Here is a 22,301-nt window from a genome sequence, read left to right as displayed (position 1 = left end):
TGTCTATGCACAAAAAAATATATATAATTGTTTCATACCAGATATTATTGAAATTAAATTACGTGGACGAGTATATTCCAACTTCCACACACGTAGTCAGAAATCACACCCACCACATACCGTTTCTATCACTCTCATCTCCGATGAACAAGATGATTAAATCACATGAAACGAAACAATATTCCAAAAGCAACAAATTATGTGATGCAAGAACACAATTTACGAATGACATTCACATGACATCAAATTATTATACAACCACAGATTTCAATGATTTTTAAATTTCAAAATTAATATCACAAATTTCAATGATTGATGAATCGATAAATGAAAGTCTACCACACCTTTCACATTTAATTTTACATCAGCTGTTATTATGAGATGACTAATTGTAATAACTACGAGATAAAACAAATAATTGTCGCCCTGTGGCATCTACAATTGCTGCTTATTGTTTGTTCGTGATGCTCGTTTTCCTTAAAAAGTAGGAGTTTGTGCTAGTTTGCTACTAGTTTAAGACTGGTTTACTTGAGTGGTTTTGATTAACCTCACCATTATCATAAGTTGTGTTTTGTCACTGAAACGATTTCTATTGCAATTAAAATAGATACAACCATATAACTGTAGAAAATCTAGATAGAGTTTAAAAACAATTGCAAGATATTTAAAGTCTGAAATGTTTAAACAAGTTTTACCTGATTTTAAACAATATCAGGCGTTTTTCCAAGCTGTTATCTTTGTACGCAAATTTGTACAGGTTTAAAGGAAGTTGATAGTATATCTCAAAGATAATTTACTCAAGTACAGAATATGAAACCAAATAACAGGAAACTTTATTGATGTAGGATAACAAATTTTATGTCTTCGTATGTTCCACCAGCAGAAATAGCCCTCACATATACATGTAAGGACACTTTTAAAGCACGTTTTACTGTCGGTGGTAAACCGAATTTCAATGATGTCTGTTTGGTTTCCTGCCATTGTAGAATATCACTTCCCCCTTCAACGGTCCCAACAGTAACTTCATAGAACAATGGATATTGTGATATAAAGATGTCATCCCAGGTCACTGTAAATTCTTCTTTTTCGGCATGCCAGGAATGAACAAAATTTCTTCCTGTTAAATGTTATCAATACATATAAATTTATCTTTAAGATAATCGAGAAAAAAAATCGAATTATATCTAATATTCTAGAACTTTGATTTTTCCTCAAAATCAAATTTATACTTGATTTGTTTGTACTGTAAAAATTTTACCATAATTTGAAATGAAAGATTTAAGCTGCTTTTAAAAAGTGCATTGTTTAAAACTAAAATTTTGAATTATTACAACTGTTTTAACGTTGTCAGAAAGGTTATATGAGTTACAAAATTATATTGTACTAGAATATACTTAAAATTGCATGAAGGTGATGTACGTCATTATCTAAATGTTATAAGAAAATTACCATATGCATTTTTATTGAATAACTGTAATAATTCAACCAGGCATAATTCAAAATGTATGAAATGTTGTATAAAATATCCAAATATTAGAAATTCTTATAAGCGATTTGAAAAGAGGGTATATTACTTCAAAGACTTGACCTTTGAGCAATATGTATGATTTTGACCTTCATTGAGCTTAAAAAAAATTAACCTTATTTTCCAGATTTTATAACAATTTGAAGGAAAAATGAATAATTTCACTTTTCATATAATGCTTTATATACCCTGCACAGGGTAAAAAGCTTCATGTGTATGTAGTTTAGCCATATCCAAGTTATTTTATAACCATCGTTCTGATAAATGAATGGCAAAAATTCCCCGAATGTTTACTTAAAAACAGTAACATTTTCAATAGAGCATATAATTATTTCGGTTTAACTAGTAAGTCAACAAATTCTTACTTAAGTTAATATTTTTATATCATTAACATATTTTTTTACAAATTTTTGGTATAATTTTCATATTTCTGAAATTATAATTTAACCTTTTAAATAAATACCTATTGGTCATCTGAGTTGAGATAAACTTAAAAAAATACTATGTAACTTTATAGATTGTTTCGACAAATGCAACCTCATACCTTTCTTCGTCGGTTTGGAATGAACAGCTGTAAAGTTGTAAATGACTTGGTCGCTGGCCAATAGTAGTTTATTTATTGCTTGAACTGTAATATTTTTTAATCCTTCTGGCATATTCATGTTAATGATGTTTACTGATTGAATGTCCTGTCCAACTGGAAAGCTCATCTTTTCTTCAATCGCAGATTTATCATCGGTAATTGTTATCTAAATAAATGTCGACTAAAATATTTAACAAAAGCCAAAATCTGATAAAGCAGTTAAAAACGTTTTCATTTTTTTCTATTTTGAAATAAAACTTAATTTGTCTTTTGAATAAGGAAAACCAAATTTAAACCTGAAACTGATTAATTCCTGTGTAGTCATCAAAACCGGACCATTGTATCTTAACATTCTGGATTTTACTTTGATAATGACTCCAAGCCTGGTATTCAGTGATTGACAAAGGGATAACAGCTATTTTCGCATTTCGAATAGATGGATGCCGGACTGAAATTTTTACACCATCAGATGATTTAGAAGAAAACAATCCAGCACGATTATGACATCTGATTGTGGAATATATTGTTTTATTTTCCAAAACACGATAGTCAAATTCTTTAAATGCTATTGATTCAAATATTTTTATTCTCTGGAATGCTTGCAACTCAACTCCTTGAGGTTGATAGCCTACAAATTCAATGAAAAAAAAAACAATAAATACAATAATATCAAATTATATGTTCATGTTTAGCCATGTAACCATCTTTGATGGTGTTGTTTGATCAAAGATATTGTTTTATATGGAGACGTACCAACAGCCCACTCGCAATATTCAATGCCCGATTCTTCATCGTGAGCCAAAAAATTAACAACAACTTCATTATCTGTCCATGCATCTTCATCAGCACCTTAATATATAAAAAATTTATTCCTGATTGCATCAATGCTATTATATCACAAACATACATTAATATATTTGTTTAACTATTCATGAGTGTTATTTTACTTGGATACGGTTAAATTCCTATAAAAATTTCCTTAACAATTACATCGAAAGATAATTGTAAGGTAAACTCACCAGATAACCTTCCATCATAAACATATAAAATGTCTGGAGGCGTCAAGTCCACAAGAATAGGATCAGAATATGATATTCCCACCAGTTCTGCCACATTTGACGCAATTACTGTCACGTGGACGAATGTATTATGAATCAAGGTAATATTGGAATTATATCCAAATTTGTTAATCCCCGTGCTTGTAAAGCTCTGTATCTGTGTTCCTCCTTTGGTATACCCTGAACAAGAATACGTGTATAGGACATTTATTCAAAGTATTTGATTAAATATGCCTTAATTCTAAATTATTAAAAAAAACAGTGACTATTCATACCTATTGCCCAGTTAAACTCTGTAATTGGACTATTGTCTTCGTAGAAACTCCAGGCCCCGTGTATGGAACCCCATTGGTGAACATATACGACATGAGCAGAAACATGAGCATTTGCACTGCTGTTACGAATCCCTTCTATGTGTTGTAAAGAAAAATGGTCTAAATATAGACCTGTCTTGACATCTGTGCTACCCATTTCTAACACTGCTTTCTCATTTTTAGCCGTAAAGTAAAAGGTATGTTTATGCCAGGAAACAATTTCTCGAGATGACGATGATGATGAACCATGTTCATCATGTCTGTAAGGCTTTGAATACAACAAAAATACGTGTTTGGAATGTCCAATTGAAATAAAGCATTCCTTATTAGAGACCGTTGCTGTTTCTATAGAAATTTGACTTGAAAAAAAGGTTACACGATACAGCTCACCTATCTTCAGTCTATCAATGTCTTGCTTTACGCTACCTTTAATAAAAAGGAAAGCTTTCCCATCGATAGCCAGGTTTTTTAAAGAGAGGATAACTACAGCACAACTTTCAGAAGTTAATGACCACTGATCAGGAACAAAATCGAGAGATAAATTGCAGAGAGTGTGCACGTCGATATTGTCTATCGATATAGATCGTTCATACAATTCAAACGAAGGGTTTTTCAGCAAGTTGTTGTCAACATGAAAGAGGTATTCGGGTTCGGGTGGAGTAACATCAACCTTAACGCCATCAGACACGACGACGTCAGACTTGTATCCAACGTTATCGACGGCGTAAACTTTATTGTAGCATATTTGTCCTGCAGAAAAAAATACATTAAATATGAAATGATAAATTTGATTCATTTAAAAATATATAAACATCTCCATATATAAAAGATAATATGTTTTTATATACTAATTATTGTTTTGTAAAGATATATGGTAAAATTGTCTAAAAGAAGACATGACACCTGTTTTTAAGATTGTTGTTTTTGTTTTATTTGTAGCAATTGATAAAATAAGAATTGACATGTCAAATAATACCATCCCCGATAAGGATAAGGAACACAATCTTTGTCTGATATTCAGTTTTTAAGGACTAATATTGATCATTTGTTACTTTTTTGCAAATATTGTAACATTAATACATCGTTTATGTTGCAATTTTGCATTCTTTACTTGAACAAAACGCAATTTTACCATTTGGAAGTTCCGTTGACAGTGTTCTTGAAACTGAGGTATGGATGTTAACATTTTCCCAGTTCCTCACACTGCACTCTGTATTAGAAGAGGTGTTACCAACACACCAAAAGTATCTGTTCACTCCAGATTCAGTGTCAAAAAATCCGTGCCAATTAGCGCCAATGGTATCGGAAGAATTTTGAAATTCCAAATCATGTAATCCTGAAATAAATTTGAATAAAAATGTAAAATGTAACGCTTTCAATTTTCGTCCCAATCAATCAAATATTTACATGCATAATAAGTCTACCTATTCCATCAAACACTACTCCAGCCTTTGGTTTTGTATTGTCTATTACAAATCCGTCTGATGATTCGGTGTGATGGATTCCTGAGAAACCATAGGCGATCACATTCACAAAGTATCGGACTCCGGGTAAAAGTGATAGACTTCGAACTAAATACGTTGTTTCTGTGTTTGGCAACTCTTCTCCGCTGTCCCAAACATCATGACCTGGTCAAATGTTAAATGGTTTATTATCATTTTTATTATTAAAGGATAAAATGTGATTTATCTCAAAATTATTTGATAAACTATGATCAAACGTCTTACCTCCTGGAGTGGTACTTATGTAAAGATGATATAATTTAATCGTTGTTTTATCGTTTAAAAATTTATTTGTCCAGTTCACCATCATGGAAATGCCATCTTTTATATAATCATCGTCTTTGAATGTGCTACTGACCATTCTTTCTGTAATCTGTTTAAAAAAAACCCCTTTTAATGGTATATTAACGGTAATCATTTGATTTTCTACATTAAAAAATAACTTTTTGCCTAGAAAAAAAAATACAGATTTATATATTATTGATAATACAAGAAATTAGCCATGTATTCCTTACAGAGCTTCCAAGAATGTTTTGAACTGCCGGTTTCTTTGTATCGATGATAACACCATTTGATTTGAATACAGCGTAAGTATTTTTGTTGTACCATGCTTTCACAAATACAGAATACGAAACTGTCTCCTCAAGGACCCGACCTTTTAAGATACAATAAAGCTTTAAAGTTCTCTAAAGTTATCACTGTCATAACCATAGTAAGTTAGTTTACTCAACGAAACATTTTATAGACACGAATCACATAAATGTTATTGACTATATCTCCACCAGTATATCAATTATGTATATCTATGTGTTAATTGAGTTTTTGACATATAAATCTAAGCATGATTTGTTATTAGGAAAATTGCTTATGAAATACGTTTGATAACGTAAACTCTCGCGTAGTTATATACAAACACACACCTCGCATAAGGGTATAAATAACAAAGGTAAGCTGTCCATCATCATGCCACACGCGTTCGCGTTCCGGGTCAAAAATTCCTACTGGGACATCGTGTTCTGTAAACCCAACACTCCACTGATACCTTATAAATGGAAAATATTACTTTGAAATTACATGTTACAACACTTTGATAATATATGTTATAAATCACAACACTAAAATACAAAGTGTTGGTCTTCTCAAATAGATCTGAGTTTGCTAAAGGCCGTACAAAACATACACATATTGGGTTTTCAGATCAATTTTATGTAAAGATTAAATTTCGGTGGCCACGCAAAGCCAGAAGCTTTTTTCATACTTTACAGTTTAATCGACTTTTATAAAAGTCTACTTGTTAAAAAGTCTGATACAATTTATTTGTTGCTGTGTGTTCTCGTTTTCATGGTAACAGAGGGTTAAGATGTCAAACTGACATTTTAATGCTTATTTGAGAATAGATTGTCATGGAAACAATTTGTGGTTTTCAGGGTGGCATATACTATTAAAAACTTGTCATTTTTCGACGGAAATAAAAGTATTAATGGAGAAACGCATTGTTTTATATTGTTTCCATGGTAAACAACCAGAAGAATAAATTATGATTTTTCCCATTAAGTTTAAATGAAAATCTTTATTTTTAAATACTCTAATATGCCTGTGCATCAAAGAAATTTAAAATGAAAAAAGAGAAACGTTCCTATGGTAACAAGCTGAAAAACAGGTTTTTTAAAATAATAAATTGGGCCATTTTTGAATAGGTAATATCCAAATATGAAATAATATATAATTCTTTTTATATTTATTGTTAAGAAAAATCAAGTATGTCTTGAACTTGAATGCCACTTGAAAAAAATTAGAATTTTTCCTTTAAAAAAATGCTGTTGCTATAAACTAATTAAAAAGTAAGAATTTCTGTGTAATTTCTTTAGTTCTTAAATGTAGATAGCAACAGCACGTGTGTGCTATAAGACAAAGGTTTTTTTAAAAATATATATATTATGGAATTTAGGTAGATTTTAACATGTACAAACGAAAATATTGCTATAAGATTCGAAAATTAGAAACAACAGGTTTTCAACATTACCTTTATTCTAGTTTTAACCTATTTTTTGGCCTTGTTACAATAGCAACGAGTGCAATTTTTTTTTACAATTTTTTTTTATGTTTATTGTATGAACATTGGTAGAGATGTAGAAATTAAATAGTTACCCAATTTGGTTAATAAACCTGTATAAACCAATTTCAAAAATCTTTTGTGGTTTTCATGGATGGTAACACTATAAAGCATTTGTTTTTTCCATCAATAATTTTCGAAGAAATAAATATCGACAATATACCATGGGTTGTTTTACATCTTTGATAGCTTATATTATTAAGCAAAACCGTATTTTATGCTACAATGTAGGTACATTGTAGTATAAGCTAATTTTTTTTTTTTATATTTAGCATAGATTACAATGACAAAGGTTATCCTCAGCAGCCAATTTTTTGTGTCTTTTTGCATTTTACTCTTACAATGTAGCTGTATCCATGTATGAAATATAAAGAAAATCGGTGATATGCGTGGCATGACCTTTACATAAATGTTTGATTCTTGCATATAATTGAAAGATTGCAATGTCTTTGTAATTAAATTACATAGCGTGCATTTATGGTATGCACTTTCATATAGTATCAAAAAATGTTTATGACTACATGTGTAACTTTTTTTTCAAAATGTACCAGTATGAGAGTGAGAGATACAGAAAGAGAGGGAGAAAAAGAGATTGGTCGAAGAAGTAGCCCTTTTGATACAAACAACCCTACAGGATCGAATTTATTAGTACGAGATAAAATGTTTTATCAGTTTGCGGACAAAATATCTTACATTGTTGGTATATTAAAACTGTTCACAGTTGCTATAAGTTACGAATTTCTTTTCTGAAAAACACTTAAAAATGATTTTTGTGAAATATTTCTACGGTCTTTGAATTTGTTTTTGTAAAATATGTAGCACTGAAAAAGAATATTTTTAACACAGTAAACGCTACTCAGGTCATTTCATTTTTCGGGGGGGGGGGGGGTAGTTTGCGGTCCCTTTTCAAAGAACGTTCAAACAATGAAAAAAGTTGATGAGTTAATCAAACTTTATCAGTTAGGCTTACATATACGGTGGAATGCCTTGTCTGTGAACAATTGACCAACGACCTTGTAGAACTGTATTGCTTGGCGTATAGTGCACATTTGATGACCCAAATATTACGTCTGTTACTTGGAGTAAATTGTTTGGATTTCCTAAGAAAAAAAATTGAACAGTGCCTACGACTTGAATGAAGTTTGTTTCTATAATTAAGGTCTTAAGTGTTAAAGGTTAAATACAAAAATATTTGAATTGTTGTGACCATTTTCGATAAGTTTACCACTTGTGACATCATTGCATGAAGATCCATTATTACGACACACTTTGTCTTGAGGGCTACACACACAATGTCCTTCACAATCCTCAGATTGACAACGCCTCACCAACGACAATATACCCTGGGGTAATTTCTTAAACTTGGAGTGAACGATTTCACTTGATAAACCCACCTATTTCCAAAAGGAAAAAAACAACTTTAATACCTACTACTCGCATACATGCGTTCAGATCTTTTAGAAAAAAAACCGACTTGAACATAGAATAAATCAACGAACGTACAAATGTATATTATGGTAAATCATTACCTGATTTACTGCCCAGACACTAATATACAAGTGATCATAGGCGCTCAGCTTCTGAGTTGGAATCCTATACGTTTGAACTTTACCCTCGTCGTAACGATCCTTACCATTAGTGGAATGGTTGATCTGCTTAGGGGTACCTTCTTTCTGTTAAGTAAGAAATTCGTCATTGTAAAACATGATTTATATTTTTTTAATAACATGACTATATTTCTCAGTCTGCTTAAAGCTAGTAACAATTTGTTTTACAGCATTGAGATCCGCTCCCATGAATGTTGATCCAATGTTGATAAAATAATGCACTATATCAGAATGAGCATCCATAAATCCAAGCCAAGCCAAATTTATTCCGAACTTCCACCACGACATATATCCTGATACATGGCGATTCAATTCAGCATCTACTGCATGATCTGTCTGTACCGCAAACGTACCTTTTTGAAATTTATATAATAGAGTTTTATTATTAAAACTAATCTTTTGAGCAACAATATTTTGAAGTATTTTTCTTTTTTTGATCATCTAAAATGCATATTTAAAAAGATTTAAAGAATAATTATCATGGATAATGTTTCCTTTATGTGGAAAGTGAGGTGATTTAACTTAAAAAAAACTTTATAATTCGTATATACTTAGAGCAACATAGAACAGTTATACAAAACTAGTCATAAAGTGATTATTAAAATATATAAAAGATAATAAAACACACTGTTTGTGATTATTGACAGCATACATGATATCATATCGTACAAAAGATTATCGATAAAGTAAATGTAAACCCAATCATCATAAAATTTATGACAAATTGATTTGAAACAGTTCAAAAAAGGGGCAAAGTATTTCCTGTTAACAAAAATATTGTACTCTAATATGTTTACGAGACAAATTTGACTGACCTCATTGTATCAACATTAAAACAAAATATTGTTAATTTAAATGAAAACTGGATAACAGTATTTACCTCTACTTGGCGGTGTGCTATCCACTAAAATACCGGAGGACGTAGTCGAAGAACACATCTGTGCGCCATTGCAGGATATAAGTGTTACAAAATACATGACTCCATCATGAAGTAACAGATCAGTCATAATAAAATCTCTTGCAATACCGTTAATCTGAAATACAATATTTAAACATATACTTTTTATGTTTTCACACCACTTAAACGAGTTTCGCCAATCAAAATATTTTGATTCTTACCAAAGTTGAGGACAGTGCAAAGTCGCCTCCAAGATGAGATTTAAGAGATAGATATTGTCTTTCAATGTACGATTCAGGATCTGCTACCTTCCATTCAACTTTTACTGATGACCTATCGAACTGAGTTTTCTCTTCCAATCCAAAATATTGCAAGTGATTTGGACCACTACTTATTTCAGGTGGTGTTGTATCAACCAAAAAGCCACTAGATATGCCATCCACATACAATCCTTTAAATAGGTTTCATATTCAATATCTTTTATCTTTAAATAAAAATCTATAAAAAAAATCTAAAGGAAAAAAACTAACAGGAGTTCGAAGCTAATTAAAAGTAAATTGTACCTGCTTTATTGTAGGCTCTAACGGTCACGTAGATTCGCTTTGATTCTGGTAGTCCTTGAGAAAAGTTATAAGCAGTTGCTGTCTCAACTAAATGCACACTTTTTTCTTGTAATATATCCTTTCCACCTGGAGTAGTTCCAGCCCACCAAACATAGTGAGATATTCCAGACTGGGGATCAGAAAATCCGTACCATTTTGCACCAATCCAATTTCTAACAATAGAAAATCGTTATTATTGTATTGATTGAAATGATGAGAAGTACCAAGTCCAGTGGCTGATTTCAAACAAAAATCAAAGATTACGGTTTGTGGATTAATTTTTACCTTATTGATTGGTATTCTATGTCTTCGGAGGAAGTCCCATCAATGACCACACCCACATTTGGAGGACTGTTGTCGACTATCACACCATCTGAGATAGCACTTGTACACAGATCAGCCGTATTACATGCTGTCACAGTAGTGAAGTAAGTTAAGCCAGGACCGATATGTACATAATCAACTTCTATCTCTGCAAGTCAGAACAAAATGAAATCAAATATATATTAGTTCCGGCTTCAAATAGTAAGTACTTTAGTGCTTGGAATGATAATATCATGCCACTTATATTAACCGTTTACTAGGCCAACTCCCTGCTGTCGGAGCACGTCGTCACAGAACGGGCAGGTACCCATTTTCACGGAATACTCCTTGATCACAGAATGGGGATCATGAAATCCATTCCAAACCACTCTTAACCTGGACATATCCGTTTGATAATCTATATCAATGTTTTTGTCTGCAGACGGCAAAACATCAAGAACATGTCCTTGTAATGGCGGTGAGAAATCCACGATGTAAGCCCACGATGTTGCAATTGTCATCAAATGTGCCTTGTTATGTGCCTTTATGACAAGAAAAGGAAATGATTGCCATTGTCCAAAACAGTTTATGTCCAGTTTTTTCCTTTTCTACTATGATACATATTCTAATATTCAATATTATTTGATTAGTCAATACGTGAATTAATCATTTAAAATAACTGAAAATACGACTTTCTTCTTATTATAAAAAACTGTTATTTAGTTTTTTAGTGAAAACAATTGTGAAACTATTTTAATATATATCATGTTCGATAAATTATTTTTGTGGCATAATTTTGTTGTCCTTCTCAAAACACATTGCCATATATATTAAGCGTAGCTTTCGTACAAGGAAGTTTGAGTACCTTTAATAAACTCATTATAACTGTGGCATTGTATTAGCAAACAAACATTTAAATAAAACCGTATCATTAATCTAATGATTAAAAACACAATTTATCATTTTTGCAAACCAATATTGCATATCAACAAATATTGTTTTCGATAAATAGAGGGTTTAGTGATTTTTGCTAACTAAGCTTGCACAAAGTAAACTTTCTTTAGAACCAAGCTAGGTTAGCGCTTTTCAGTACTATCAGTACTTTGTTTTGTTTTTTTTATCTGTGAACAACCTTACGCAACGTGGTTCTGATTCAGTTTAAAGCACGATGTTGTGACTTGTTAATTTTTTTTCAAAAATACTGATAAAAGTATTATGTTTTTATATTTTCCTGGGTGTAAAAAGTTTTTAGAAAATTGAGATAGACAATTCTTTTTACTTGTCCGTTTCTTTTTCTTAGTTTACCTGAACATTTATAAAGTAAGCATGGCCTTCGTTTATATTCAGCCTTCGATTTTCGTTATTGGTTCCACATTCAGAACTTTCTTTGATGAACTCCATTATGTCTGAGTGCCCTGTTTGGGAACCAACAGACCACATGAAGAAGTCAATTTCACTTTCAGGGTCTCTGAACACGTTCTTCCAACTAATGATGTAAAAAAAAAATATCAAAATTTGCTTCAAATTGCATTCAAACGATAAACAAAGTTGTATTAAAAATAATTGTTGATTATACATTACCACGCCTCTATTTCAGATGTTGACGTTATGTGGCGTCCCTGAATAAAAATGGGGTTGTCAGATTTAATTGGTGGACTCGTATCGACAGTTACAGGTGCTGATGTTTGCAGTGTAGATCTATTTGCGAAATCAACAGCTAAAAAATATATCATTTGTTGAAAAAGTAAGAACTACCTATATGTCATCATACATTGATTCAATGATTAAAATTCATTCAATTTTAAGAGCAAGAATTCTTTTACATTTAATATATGAATTAATTTCTATTTACACGTTTGCTTGAAAACTATTTTAACTTTTTGTTTTTTTTACAAACATTGCAAACTCAATATCTATAAATGTATTTTCGAATGAAAATATATCTGTTATTCAAAATTCATGATTCTACTGTTAAATATACAATGATTATATATACCTTTTACAGTTGCATAATAACTGTGACCGCTGTGTAACGTTAGACCAGAGATGGCTTTATGATTTGCAACCCCAACGTCAAAAAATGCAACAACATCATTTCCACCAATAGATGTACCTATAGATAGCAAAAACAAAATTAATTTATATGCACTAAACATAATATTAACGCTAATCAAACTCGTGACATCAAATTTCATATGTAGATAATAAGCCAAAAAATTAGATATCTTGCCAGTAACACGACAACAATGAAAATAGACAAATGACATTTTCATTGTTCGTGTTGGTGGAAATAATTTCGGGCACTTTGTCAGTTCACGTTACAGCGTAAAGATATCAAACATGCACCTATTCCCAGCTCGTAGTTCTGTATTCCAGATGTATGAGGAATGGTTTGGAATTCTTCAACGTCTTCAAATGAATCCCAAGAAACATACATGTTGGTGGATGAAATCTGTATAATGATGTTGATTGTTAATGAGAAGTTAACTTTGTTTTCAATATGAACATGCATTGAACAAGTATTTCAAATAACCTTTTTAAAATAACTATAAGTTTAAGATTTAAATTGTATTTGAAAATTTGAAAACATCATAGCTCTCGGGTACAAACATAGTTAACAAACATTGCGTTCAAGATATAGTGTATTACACATGTTAACACATACACATTGCAGATAGTGAAAAAAGGTATGAACACGAAAATGTACGCAACATTGTTTTAAATTTGAATGGGTAAGATGGATTTTATTTTATTGAACGTCGCTTTAAGATACACAAACTATATTGAAAATCAAGACTGTCTAACATGCATATTGTGAAGGTATTAAATACATAAACATCAAAGTTCATCGTTCTTCTTCTGAAGAATTTAGGTCTCTTAGTAACAATTAAGTGTTATTGTCGTAACATAAAACGATACATGTGTTCAAATTCTTTTATTGCATAAAATAGAAAATTTCATGACCTGGTAGCGTTGCCCTTGAGTCCCGATCCAAACATTTCCTGCTGTAGGTGGAGTTAGATCCACCACTATACCATCACTGCATGTATTTATCTCAGGTAAAATCTGCGTCCATTTTTCGTGCTGTATTTCTGTATACTCAGCGTGAATGCAAACAACGTAACGTTGTCCGTGTTCAAGTTCCCCCTCCATGAATTTTATATTGATAAATTCATGGCCTGAAATTAAAACACAAACTTATATATTCTTAAAAATGTGCATATAATAATGATACAATAACTTATTAATTGATTACTACAAAAACAAAACGTGTATTCAAAATGAAATTGCTTATTTTAGTCCTTTTAGGTTTATATTTGGAGAGAAATAAAGCTTCTCTCTTACCTGTAGTGTCACATTTGATAGCATCTGGGTGACTACAGGGATCTGAGAGGGACAAACTTGTCGATGTGAGATAATAAGACGTGGCATCCATATTTCGTGCTATGATAATTGCCACAGTGTAGGAATTGTAGCGTAAAGTGGGCCATACAGCTGATATATAGTTCTTGTTTGGAGTATAGTCTTTATCTGGATGTGGCCATCTTGCGTTTGTTTGCAATAAGATTGCTTCTCCATATCCGTCTTAAAAAGTAAAAGATTATTCGTATAGAATAAATGAATATTCATTTCATACAGTAAGTATCACAAAAAAGAATTGAATACCTCTACTTGGGTCTGGAGTCCCCACGGCATCTATTACAATGTTTGGTTTAATAAGTACTGGATCAAATGCGCTACAGTTCTTTATATCTGAAGATACAGTCGAATAAAGTCCAGCTTTGTTGTATCCACGAACTGTCAGTCTCCGGCATTTAGAAAAATCAAATGTGCCATTTAATACGATCGTGAATTCCAGCTGCAAAAATCATATAAAAAAGATATACACATTTTCGAACACACATTACAACACGTAAAATTTATAAAACATTCATAATTCATACTTTGTACTTATTCGGTATGACATCATAATCATCGAGTCTGTGCCACCGAGTATGCAGTCTACCAATTTCTGATTGGTCAGTTATTGCCCATTCGTATTTGTCAACGACTCCGTATTTTTCTTCTGGAATGTGTATGTCAGGATCCGCAAACATATCTAATACCACTTTAAGCTAAAGTTAATACATATCAAATCAATTTAAAAAATAACGGTAAATTAGCTTTTCGCACTGTTTCCTGCTACTACATAAACTTGTTAATTATGATGAAGCTTATATAAAGAACATACTAAGTATATTTATCCTGGCATATCTAATACCACTATGAGCTGATTATTAAAAAGTGTCATTAAAATGTAGCAGTCATGAAAATATACCAGTTAGGTACAAGTTGAACAATTAAACCTTCTTAATACTTTATTTTTCGTTTTAAAGCTTTGGTTGAATGTTTGTCATTAAAAAAGATTTTAAATTACATTAATTTATCTTTAAAAATATACAATCAATGTATGATACAGAATGTTACTTTTTCTACAGTAGATGTGTTGTCATGCGTCACATTCATATTTTTTGTGATAGGTGGGTTTGCTAGAACTAGGACCCCGTTGCTCTGGACTGGCTGATAGCACGTCTCCCGTGCACAAAGCTTAACAACAAAGCGATAGAGTCTTCCAGGATCTAGCAGAAGCCCCGTAACATGAGCCTGATGGTGACCGTTGTTGTATCTGTAGTCTTGGAACATACTCCAATTGTCTGTAAAACAGTATTGCAAAAGACTATTTAACCTAAATTTTCCATGGGATGTCAAAGGGATGCCCAAGATTATGTATTTCATTTATATTTTATAGTTCTGTTGTTTGCTTTTTTAAACATTCATTCATAGAAAGAAAATATTATAATATTAGAACAAATATAAACTACAATTTTACCGCCATATAAAGATTTTTTTTCTATGGAAAAATACACGTCTGGTGTAAATGGCAACAACTCATCTGGGATTTTCCAATATGCACTTAAAGTATCCGTCGAAGATTGAAAGTCAGCATCAATCGTGCAATTTTTCAATGTGTTCTATAAAACAAGTGAATTATTTTAAATTTGTTACCTCTTTATTGTATATTATTATATAATATGTATATTATAACGATTTCAAAAGATGTCATATTAAGTGTTAAGGAATAAATTGTCAACAGCTATCAAACTATAAAACCATAGACTAGGGCGGTTTTCTCAATACTTTGTCCATTCAGTATTTTACATAATTATACTATACAAAAAACACAAATACAAACCCAATCATGGTGGTTTACTTTTGCAGAAATATTTACACCTACAAATGTATAGGAAATATAAAATATCAATATACCCGGTACCTTGATGTCAAGCAAATATTATTACATCATGGGGTAGAATTTATACAATCGAAAAATGTTAAGTACATGTACCTACCTCTTAAAATTTTAAAATACAATTTGAACGACAGTAAAATAGCTCAATAGTCTTATTTTGAAGTTTTTATAGTTATTTTAACCCTCTTTCAATAATTTTCCACCTCCGCTTTCTTTTTTTCTTTCTTTCCATATAATACAGAGAAAAGAATAACAATCTATCTATTGACGCTACGTATAAATATTCCATCCCGCAATAATAGGAGTTACTGCTAAAAATAAGATTATTGCTGTATGATACATTCTGTCATTATTTATCTTTCTTATTTATCAACAGCTTTAAATTATGATATCTAAAATATTTTCAATAAAAATGTTTATTCCATTGCTTGTCTATACAATAAAATAATAGTATTGATTCCTACAAACCTGATACAACACAGGGTTTTCCGTCATAAGCAGTAATATTATCTAGAAAAGCGTCTTCTTCGACAGCAGTGACGCCATCTGATGTGACGCTAACAGCACCAGCAGATGACTCCGCAGTTATTGTTATGTAATAGGTCTACAAGCATAAAACATAATTATGCGTATATGGATGTACTCCATTCTATACATAAAGCAGATACAACTAAATTGGTCAAATTTAAAAAAACAATAATAATATACAAAATTCTAAAAACATTTATATAACTATTAAAGGCATGGGGTTTCTTTTGTCATTAACTGTGAAATGAAAGTTTTATACGGACAATATATTTTTTCAGTTTTCCCTCTTAAACAGGACCAATAAAAATTTAGGTGACAAAAAAGATATTTTCAAGGAATTAAATTTAAACTAATAGAAAAATAAGAAATATAAAACAAATTCAAAGAAGCGTTCAGTACACATTTGATAATTGTCTAAATTTTGGTAAAAAACACAATAGTAGACAAGTCAATCGGCAAAGATCTCAGACTGATTCTCAGTATTATATTCTAAACAGAAATGGTGTTACTTGCGAAAGATTATTTAAAACACTTTTGTCTGTAACAATAGGTTAAGAATAAATAACTTATCAATTAATGGTTAAATTAAGTTTATTTCCGCTTTGTTTTTGTTATCTTTTTTCTATTACATGAATTACCCAGATTACCTGGAACGCAGATAAAGAGAGTCCATTCTCCGTGTAAGATTCATTTGTTCCAACATCCTTATCTGGAACTGTATCAGAAGCTCCAGGCGATGTTCCAGCACGAAATCGATAGGTCACATCAATATATGCATGATAGAAACCTGCCCATCTAGCAGACAAACTATGATTTACTGACGTAAAATCAATATCTTCTATGTCCTAAATGTAAATCAAAGTTTTAAAGAATAGAGAGTCCATACCACTCAAACACAATAAGGAAACTGATGTTTTTGCTAGCAATTTTTTTCAAAAATGCTGCTGTAGAAAATCTTGATTTTGTGATAAGGTAAACACATAAAAAATGCACTAGACTAAAGCAAACCGTTGACACGTTAAAAAAAACGTTAGCATTACTTTGAAGATTTGTACTTACGATAAACGGATTTTCAATAGTGTTCTACAAGTCAAAACAACAAGAATTAAATAGAAATTATAAGTAAAAGAGTTTTTTTTTTTAGCTAAAAAATCTAATAGTTTTCTACAATCGTAAAACAAACAATGAAAAAGTCTAAATTTAACAAACCCACGAGCGGATAGAGTGAATGTACAAAACTATATTCCATTAGATTTCATTTCGTTCTTCTTTGAATTCTTAAAGGATGGGAAGAGATGCAGGATAAACAAACACATTCCGAGGTCTCAAAATTTGCTTCTATAGTTGAGAAATACAACTTAGCCATTTGAGATTTCTGACGAACATGAATATTATTAAAGCTTCACTTTTGTTTTATTTACTTTCCTTACCTTAAGCCCTGAAAATGTTGCTTATTTGTTTTTGAAATGTTTCTCATTAATTCTGATGCATTCTATTTGACCCGTATTTTGTACGACAAATTTGCAGGCGGATATTTTGCTTTTAGAAACAGTTAAAACACAAGCTTTCAGAACTTAAAATTTCTCTTTACCTAACCAAAACAATGCAAAATGTAAACGATTATCATGATATTTTTTAAAATAACATACTGGTACATCCATGACAATTCCAGTTGAAGGAAGCTGAACGTTATGAATGTAAGGATCGGACACACCATAAGATATCAGTCCTGCATCATTTTCTGCCTTCACAGTGACGTAGTATGTATGATTTCCGTGCAATCGCCACTCTGTGTCAGATATAGGAATGGCTGTACATGTTGGTGGCTCTGTTATACTACAGCTGGCACCAGCCATTATTTGGGAATACTTCAGAACCTGAGTACCTCTTGGACTATGACCTGTTTATATTCAATTTAAATATAAAATGAATAGTACATAGTCAATAAGCCGTGTTTTAGAGTCCTTTAACAATCAAAGTACTGAAGTACTGAAAGCCGGGCTCTTTTGGTGTGTCTTTATGCATGTTGTGTAGTAAAGACTCTCTCTCTCTCTCTCTCTCTCTCTCTCTCTTTCTCTCTCTCTCTCTCTCTCTCGCAGCAAAGTAGTTCATGGAAATTCATGCGCTTTGTATGTGTCCAAAATGCATTAGTCTTGTTTTTAAAACACGCTTACTTATTAATAAGAAAACTAAAAAAGATAGACAATTCTCTCGAAATTAAAAAAAAAGAAACAAAATGCCAACACTTTTGACAAAACGTGGCTCTTTACGTAACTATTTGGTATAGCGGAAGCTTTTACTTTGTCGCTGTTTGGTTTTTTGTTTACTTTTGAAGTTGTGCTATTTATAGTAACATTGGTGATTTGCCTGCCTTAAGCCAAGACTCCGCTTTCAGCAGAGCCCGGCTAAACATCATTTCTGATAGAAAACAGCAGGCCTAATTGACATTCAAATTATAATACTTGAAAGATGAGTTTTAACATTTTAGATTCACACAAAATTTTATATTTAATTAACTCAATCAAAAGTTACGTAACAAAAACACGATTGAAAGGGCAAAGACAAATTATTTCTCTATTTACTTATAGTCATCAAACAGGATCAACAATAATTGTCCATGTGCTTGCAAGTCAATTTAGTAATTGCAGCTGCTTCATTGTCGATTACAACATTAATTTAAAAGAAATTGTTTCAAAGTACTCATTTTGCGAGTTCATAATATTTATCAATCTGTGATGAACAATCAGATAAAATACGAAATCAATACACCATTTGCAAAACTTTATGATATTGCTACGATATTATTTAACAATATTATAATTAAAGAGAAAGTCAAAATCAAGTTTTTATTGAAAACGTTGTCATTCCATAATATCAATATCTGCATGGAAAATTACATTGAATTTGGAATTAATTCAATGTTATTTTTGTGCATTTAGAGTATAGAATTCTATATTTGCGGCTTTACATATAGAACTTTACAGAAATTGTATTTTTTTTCTGCAAATCTGAAAAACGGTACCCTTGATTTAAAACAACTTTTAAACACGCCTGCAAATAACTGATTTGTTAGTTTTAATGAAGAATATTGATTATCAACTTCTTTATCTTGTATAGCTATTTTCGAAAGAGCCAAAAGAGCCATTTGTTTATGAAGTGAATTTAATCACTGAAACTCCTTACCAACAGCAACTTGTAAATCAAGAGGAAATGGATCGTCTGGATCGATGAAAGTCCCAACATTCCAGTATACTACCAAATGTCCACTATCATGGTGGACAGTAATGGGTGGAGAAAATATTGGTGGAGTTGTGTCAAGAAAACAAGGTCCAACCGACTTAATAGAAAGAGATTAAAACTATCAATTAGAATAAAATTAAATTTGAAAATTTATTTTGTAACAATTCATGTTTTAACAAGTTTATTTCGAAAAACCCTGCTCTTTTTCTAATTTATGAACCAACATTAAACTACAAAATATATTTTGGAACAATATTCAAATGCTAAAAATATGTCTGTGTTATACCTGAATCCCTCTAACATCTGACTTGCTAATAGTTTTAATGATGAAATAGAACGGTTTTCCATCAGGAATATCCGTGTGGATTAAGTGAATATGGCGATGTTGTTTTGAAGATCTGAAGGCCATGATATCTGGAGCAGTACTTCCCGACAGTGTAGATAACCCAACTTCATAATCGTGGATTAACGTTTCATTTGACGACCAAGATAATTTTATCTAAATTAGATATTAATATAAACATTATAACATTTTTTTAAATACCTGCTCAAGACAAAACGAGTTATACCATAGACATTTGATTTAAAAACAACTAAAGCTTAAAAACATGTACAACCCCCCTTTCACAAACCCGCCACGCTACTTACATTTGAAGATTTGGAAATCATTGGACTTGTTACTAAGGATGTCGCTGATGTGTTGGCACATACTACCGACCCATTTACTTGAACGGTAGATCCATTTGTGAGATATTCTGATGGAAACATGTCAACATTGGACAGAGGTACAGCCTTGTTCCTGATATAAAAAATGTCAATCTTTAAAGTCTTTAAAACAATCAATTAATATTGTAAACTTCATAATATAAAAGAGAAAATACAGAATCGTTCTTACACACAATCTGTTGTTGGGCTATGAATTAATTGTCTGCGCCTGTTTGTACTGATAATCCAGTAGTTTGTTCTCCTTACGTCTGTGACCAATCCCTCTCTTACATGGGCATAACTTATGTCTACCTCAGTCACAGAAGGAACATCTGTGGTGACAGTGACACCGTCAGAACAAACTGGGTCGGAGGGCTCAAGAGCACGGTTATAGGCGACCACGCAGGCATAATACGTCCCCTCTGAGGTAACTGTGTGAGTGGCATGGAGTGAGTAGGTTTCTTTAACCTATATATTATAGAATGAACAATTATTGAAAAAATATCTTTGGTCTGATTTGTAGGATAAAGTTTAACTCTAGAGCACATTATTTTGCCCAGCTTATCTTAGCAGTCGCTAGTGCATTTCCCTTTAAAAAGTATCTTTTTGAAATAAAGGAGTATTAAAAATTATTTGTAAAAAATATTAAGCGTAAAAATTTGTATGTGTTGTTAATAAAGTGTGTAAATGCCTTCAATGGTGTTAACTTCATCATTTTTTTTCTGGTATATGGACACTGCATATAAATGTAAAAGTACAACTACAAATTGATTTGCAAGAATTCAATTATGTCAAATATCGTCATTTTAAGAAGTCTTTGAAGCTTCAGATGAACCTTATCAGCAATATAAATAAGATGATATCTGTACAATAATATTCCTTTTTTCCAAGATGTACCAAAAAGACCAAAAATCAGGGAATTAAGACTGAAAAATAACTATAAAGTATTCCCTTGAATAAGCCAAACAGTTAACATTTTTATGTTCCCGTTTTCAAAAGATACCTAAAGCAAAAAATCAAAGGCGATAGGAAATTTGGAAAATTTGGTAGGTGTTCAAAAATTACATGAAGTCATATAGTAAAATAAGTTTTGAAATGACTCTTTAGCAATTCGGGATGATAAAGTCGATATTTAAATTTGACGCTGTTGTAAAATAGAATGCATGAGATAATCTCAATTTTTGTACAAAAGAAATATTAGAACTCGTTCCATTTAGATATAACACTTACAATAGAACTGTTTGAGTCGAGCTGGAAATCAAATGTTGGGATCTTTACATTATCGAAACCGTACATGTAAAACATAACACCGCTTTCTTTGTCAAAGAAGCCATTCCAGTAAGCGTTCAGTGTCTTGCTCTGTTGGAAATCTATCTCGTCAGTTCCTCTAATGCCGTCCTGTACAGTTCCAGTATGTGGAGGTGAAATATCAATTGTTATCTACAAAGTTATTTATGGCCTTTACTCTTAGAACATACAATACTGAGTATACGAAGAAACGTCTGTGCATAATTAGCACCCAATTATTCATTTCCATAAATGTATATGATCATATTAATTGATCGTAAAACCAACCCTTTTTGTCAGTATGGTTGACAAGAGAGCTTTGTTTGTTGCATTAACTTCTAGGAAATAATCCGAATCATGTAATCCAAGGCGTTTGTTATAAAGGAGTCCACCATCTCTTTTGACTTCCGGTTTTATTTGATAATGTCTGTGAAATGTCCCCCAGTGGTTTGTTTGGTAACAGTTTGGTCCTCTGCTGTAGTTTCCGTATATAAGTTTACATTCATCTATGTCCTGCAATAAATAAACATTGCAATTGAAAAACGGATAATAATTCATTTCTTTAATCAGCTTTTATTATATTCTCTATCAAGATTTTCTTTAAGTTGAATTTACCCTAGAATTCCCTTGAGCAGGCAGATCTTCGTGGCCATGCAAAATATTTTCTCCGGTAAAATTATCGTACAGTCTCCAGTAAATGCTATCAATACCACTGTGGTAATCGTACGCCAACCATTCAATCCTTT

At 31.6% G+C, this 22,301-nt stretch overlaps 1 protein-coding gene across 1 annotated transcript in view; it reads right to left on the bottom strand.

Moving 5' to 3' along the window:
• Window positions 1–22,301, bottom strand: part of LOC105327902 (uncharacterized) — a 30,845-nt gene continuing 8,544 nt past the window's right edge. The window contains exons 6-47 of the mRNA XM_066071043.1: window positions 22,171–22,297; window positions 21,844–22,068; window positions 21,499–21,708; window positions 20,459–20,736; window positions 20,212–20,362; window positions 19,850–20,062; window positions 19,507–19,660; window positions 17,973–18,223; window positions 17,383–17,406; window positions 16,971–17,168; window positions 16,264–16,399; window positions 15,739–15,776; window positions 15,376–15,517; window positions 14,973–15,199; window positions 14,450–14,620; window positions 14,172–14,364; window positions 13,851–14,090; window positions 13,470–13,684; window positions 12,852–12,957; window positions 12,502–12,618; window positions 12,087–12,222; window positions 11,811–11,991; window positions 10,777–11,047; window positions 10,488–10,674; window positions 10,164–10,375; window positions 9,822–10,051; window positions 9,583–9,736; window positions 8,871–9,055; window positions 8,625–8,768; window positions 8,321–8,489; window positions 8,066–8,195; window positions 5,903–6,024; window positions 5,498–5,637; window positions 5,208–5,355; window positions 4,905–5,108; window positions 4,613–4,816; window positions 3,442–4,230; window positions 3,128–3,346; window positions 2,862–2,957; window positions 2,405–2,736; window positions 2,070–2,274; window positions 1–1,117 (exon numbers count right to left, since the gene is read on the bottom strand). Coding sequence (XP_065927115.1) covers window positions 834–1,117; window positions 2,070–2,274; window positions 2,405–2,736; window positions 2,862–2,957; window positions 3,128–3,346; window positions 3,442–4,230; window positions 4,613–4,816; window positions 4,905–5,108; window positions 5,208–5,355; window positions 5,498–5,637; window positions 5,903–6,024; window positions 8,066–8,195; window positions 8,321–8,489; window positions 8,625–8,768; window positions 8,871–9,055; window positions 9,583–9,736; window positions 9,822–10,051; window positions 10,164–10,375; window positions 10,488–10,674; window positions 10,777–11,047; window positions 11,811–11,991; window positions 12,087–12,222; window positions 12,502–12,618; window positions 12,852–12,957; window positions 13,470–13,684; window positions 13,851–14,090; window positions 14,172–14,364; window positions 14,450–14,620; window positions 14,973–15,199; window positions 15,376–15,517; window positions 15,739–15,776; window positions 16,264–16,399; window positions 16,971–17,168; window positions 17,383–17,406; window positions 17,973–18,223; window positions 19,507–19,660; window positions 19,850–20,062; window positions 20,212–20,362; window positions 20,459–20,736; window positions 21,499–21,708; window positions 21,844–22,068; window positions 22,171–22,297 — 8,158 coding nt within the window. The 3' untranslated portion in view covers window positions 1–833. The remainder of the gene's footprint in view (window positions 1,118–2,069; window positions 2,275–2,404; window positions 2,737–2,861; window positions 2,958–3,127; window positions 3,347–3,441; window positions 4,231–4,612; window positions 4,817–4,904; window positions 5,109–5,207; window positions 5,356–5,497; window positions 5,638–5,902; window positions 6,025–8,065; window positions 8,196–8,320; window positions 8,490–8,624; window positions 8,769–8,870; window positions 9,056–9,582; window positions 9,737–9,821; window positions 10,052–10,163; window positions 10,376–10,487; window positions 10,675–10,776; window positions 11,048–11,810; window positions 11,992–12,086; window positions 12,223–12,501; window positions 12,619–12,851; window positions 12,958–13,469; window positions 13,685–13,850; window positions 14,091–14,171; window positions 14,365–14,449; window positions 14,621–14,972; window positions 15,200–15,375; window positions 15,518–15,738; window positions 15,777–16,263; window positions 16,400–16,970; window positions 17,169–17,382; window positions 17,407–17,972; window positions 18,224–19,506; window positions 19,661–19,849; window positions 20,063–20,211; window positions 20,363–20,458; window positions 20,737–21,498; window positions 21,709–21,843; window positions 22,069–22,170; window positions 22,298–22,301) is intronic.

This window comes from Magallana gigas, chromosome 9 (genome assembly GCF_963853765.1).
Source record: "Magallana gigas chromosome 9, xbMagGiga1.1, whole genome shotgun sequence".
Classification (NCBI taxonomy): domain Eukaryota; kingdom Metazoa; phylum Mollusca; class Bivalvia; order Ostreida; family Ostreidae; genus Magallana; species Magallana gigas.
Note: the sequence above shows the minus strand (reverse complement) of the source record. Positions and strands in the feature narration are given on the sequence as shown.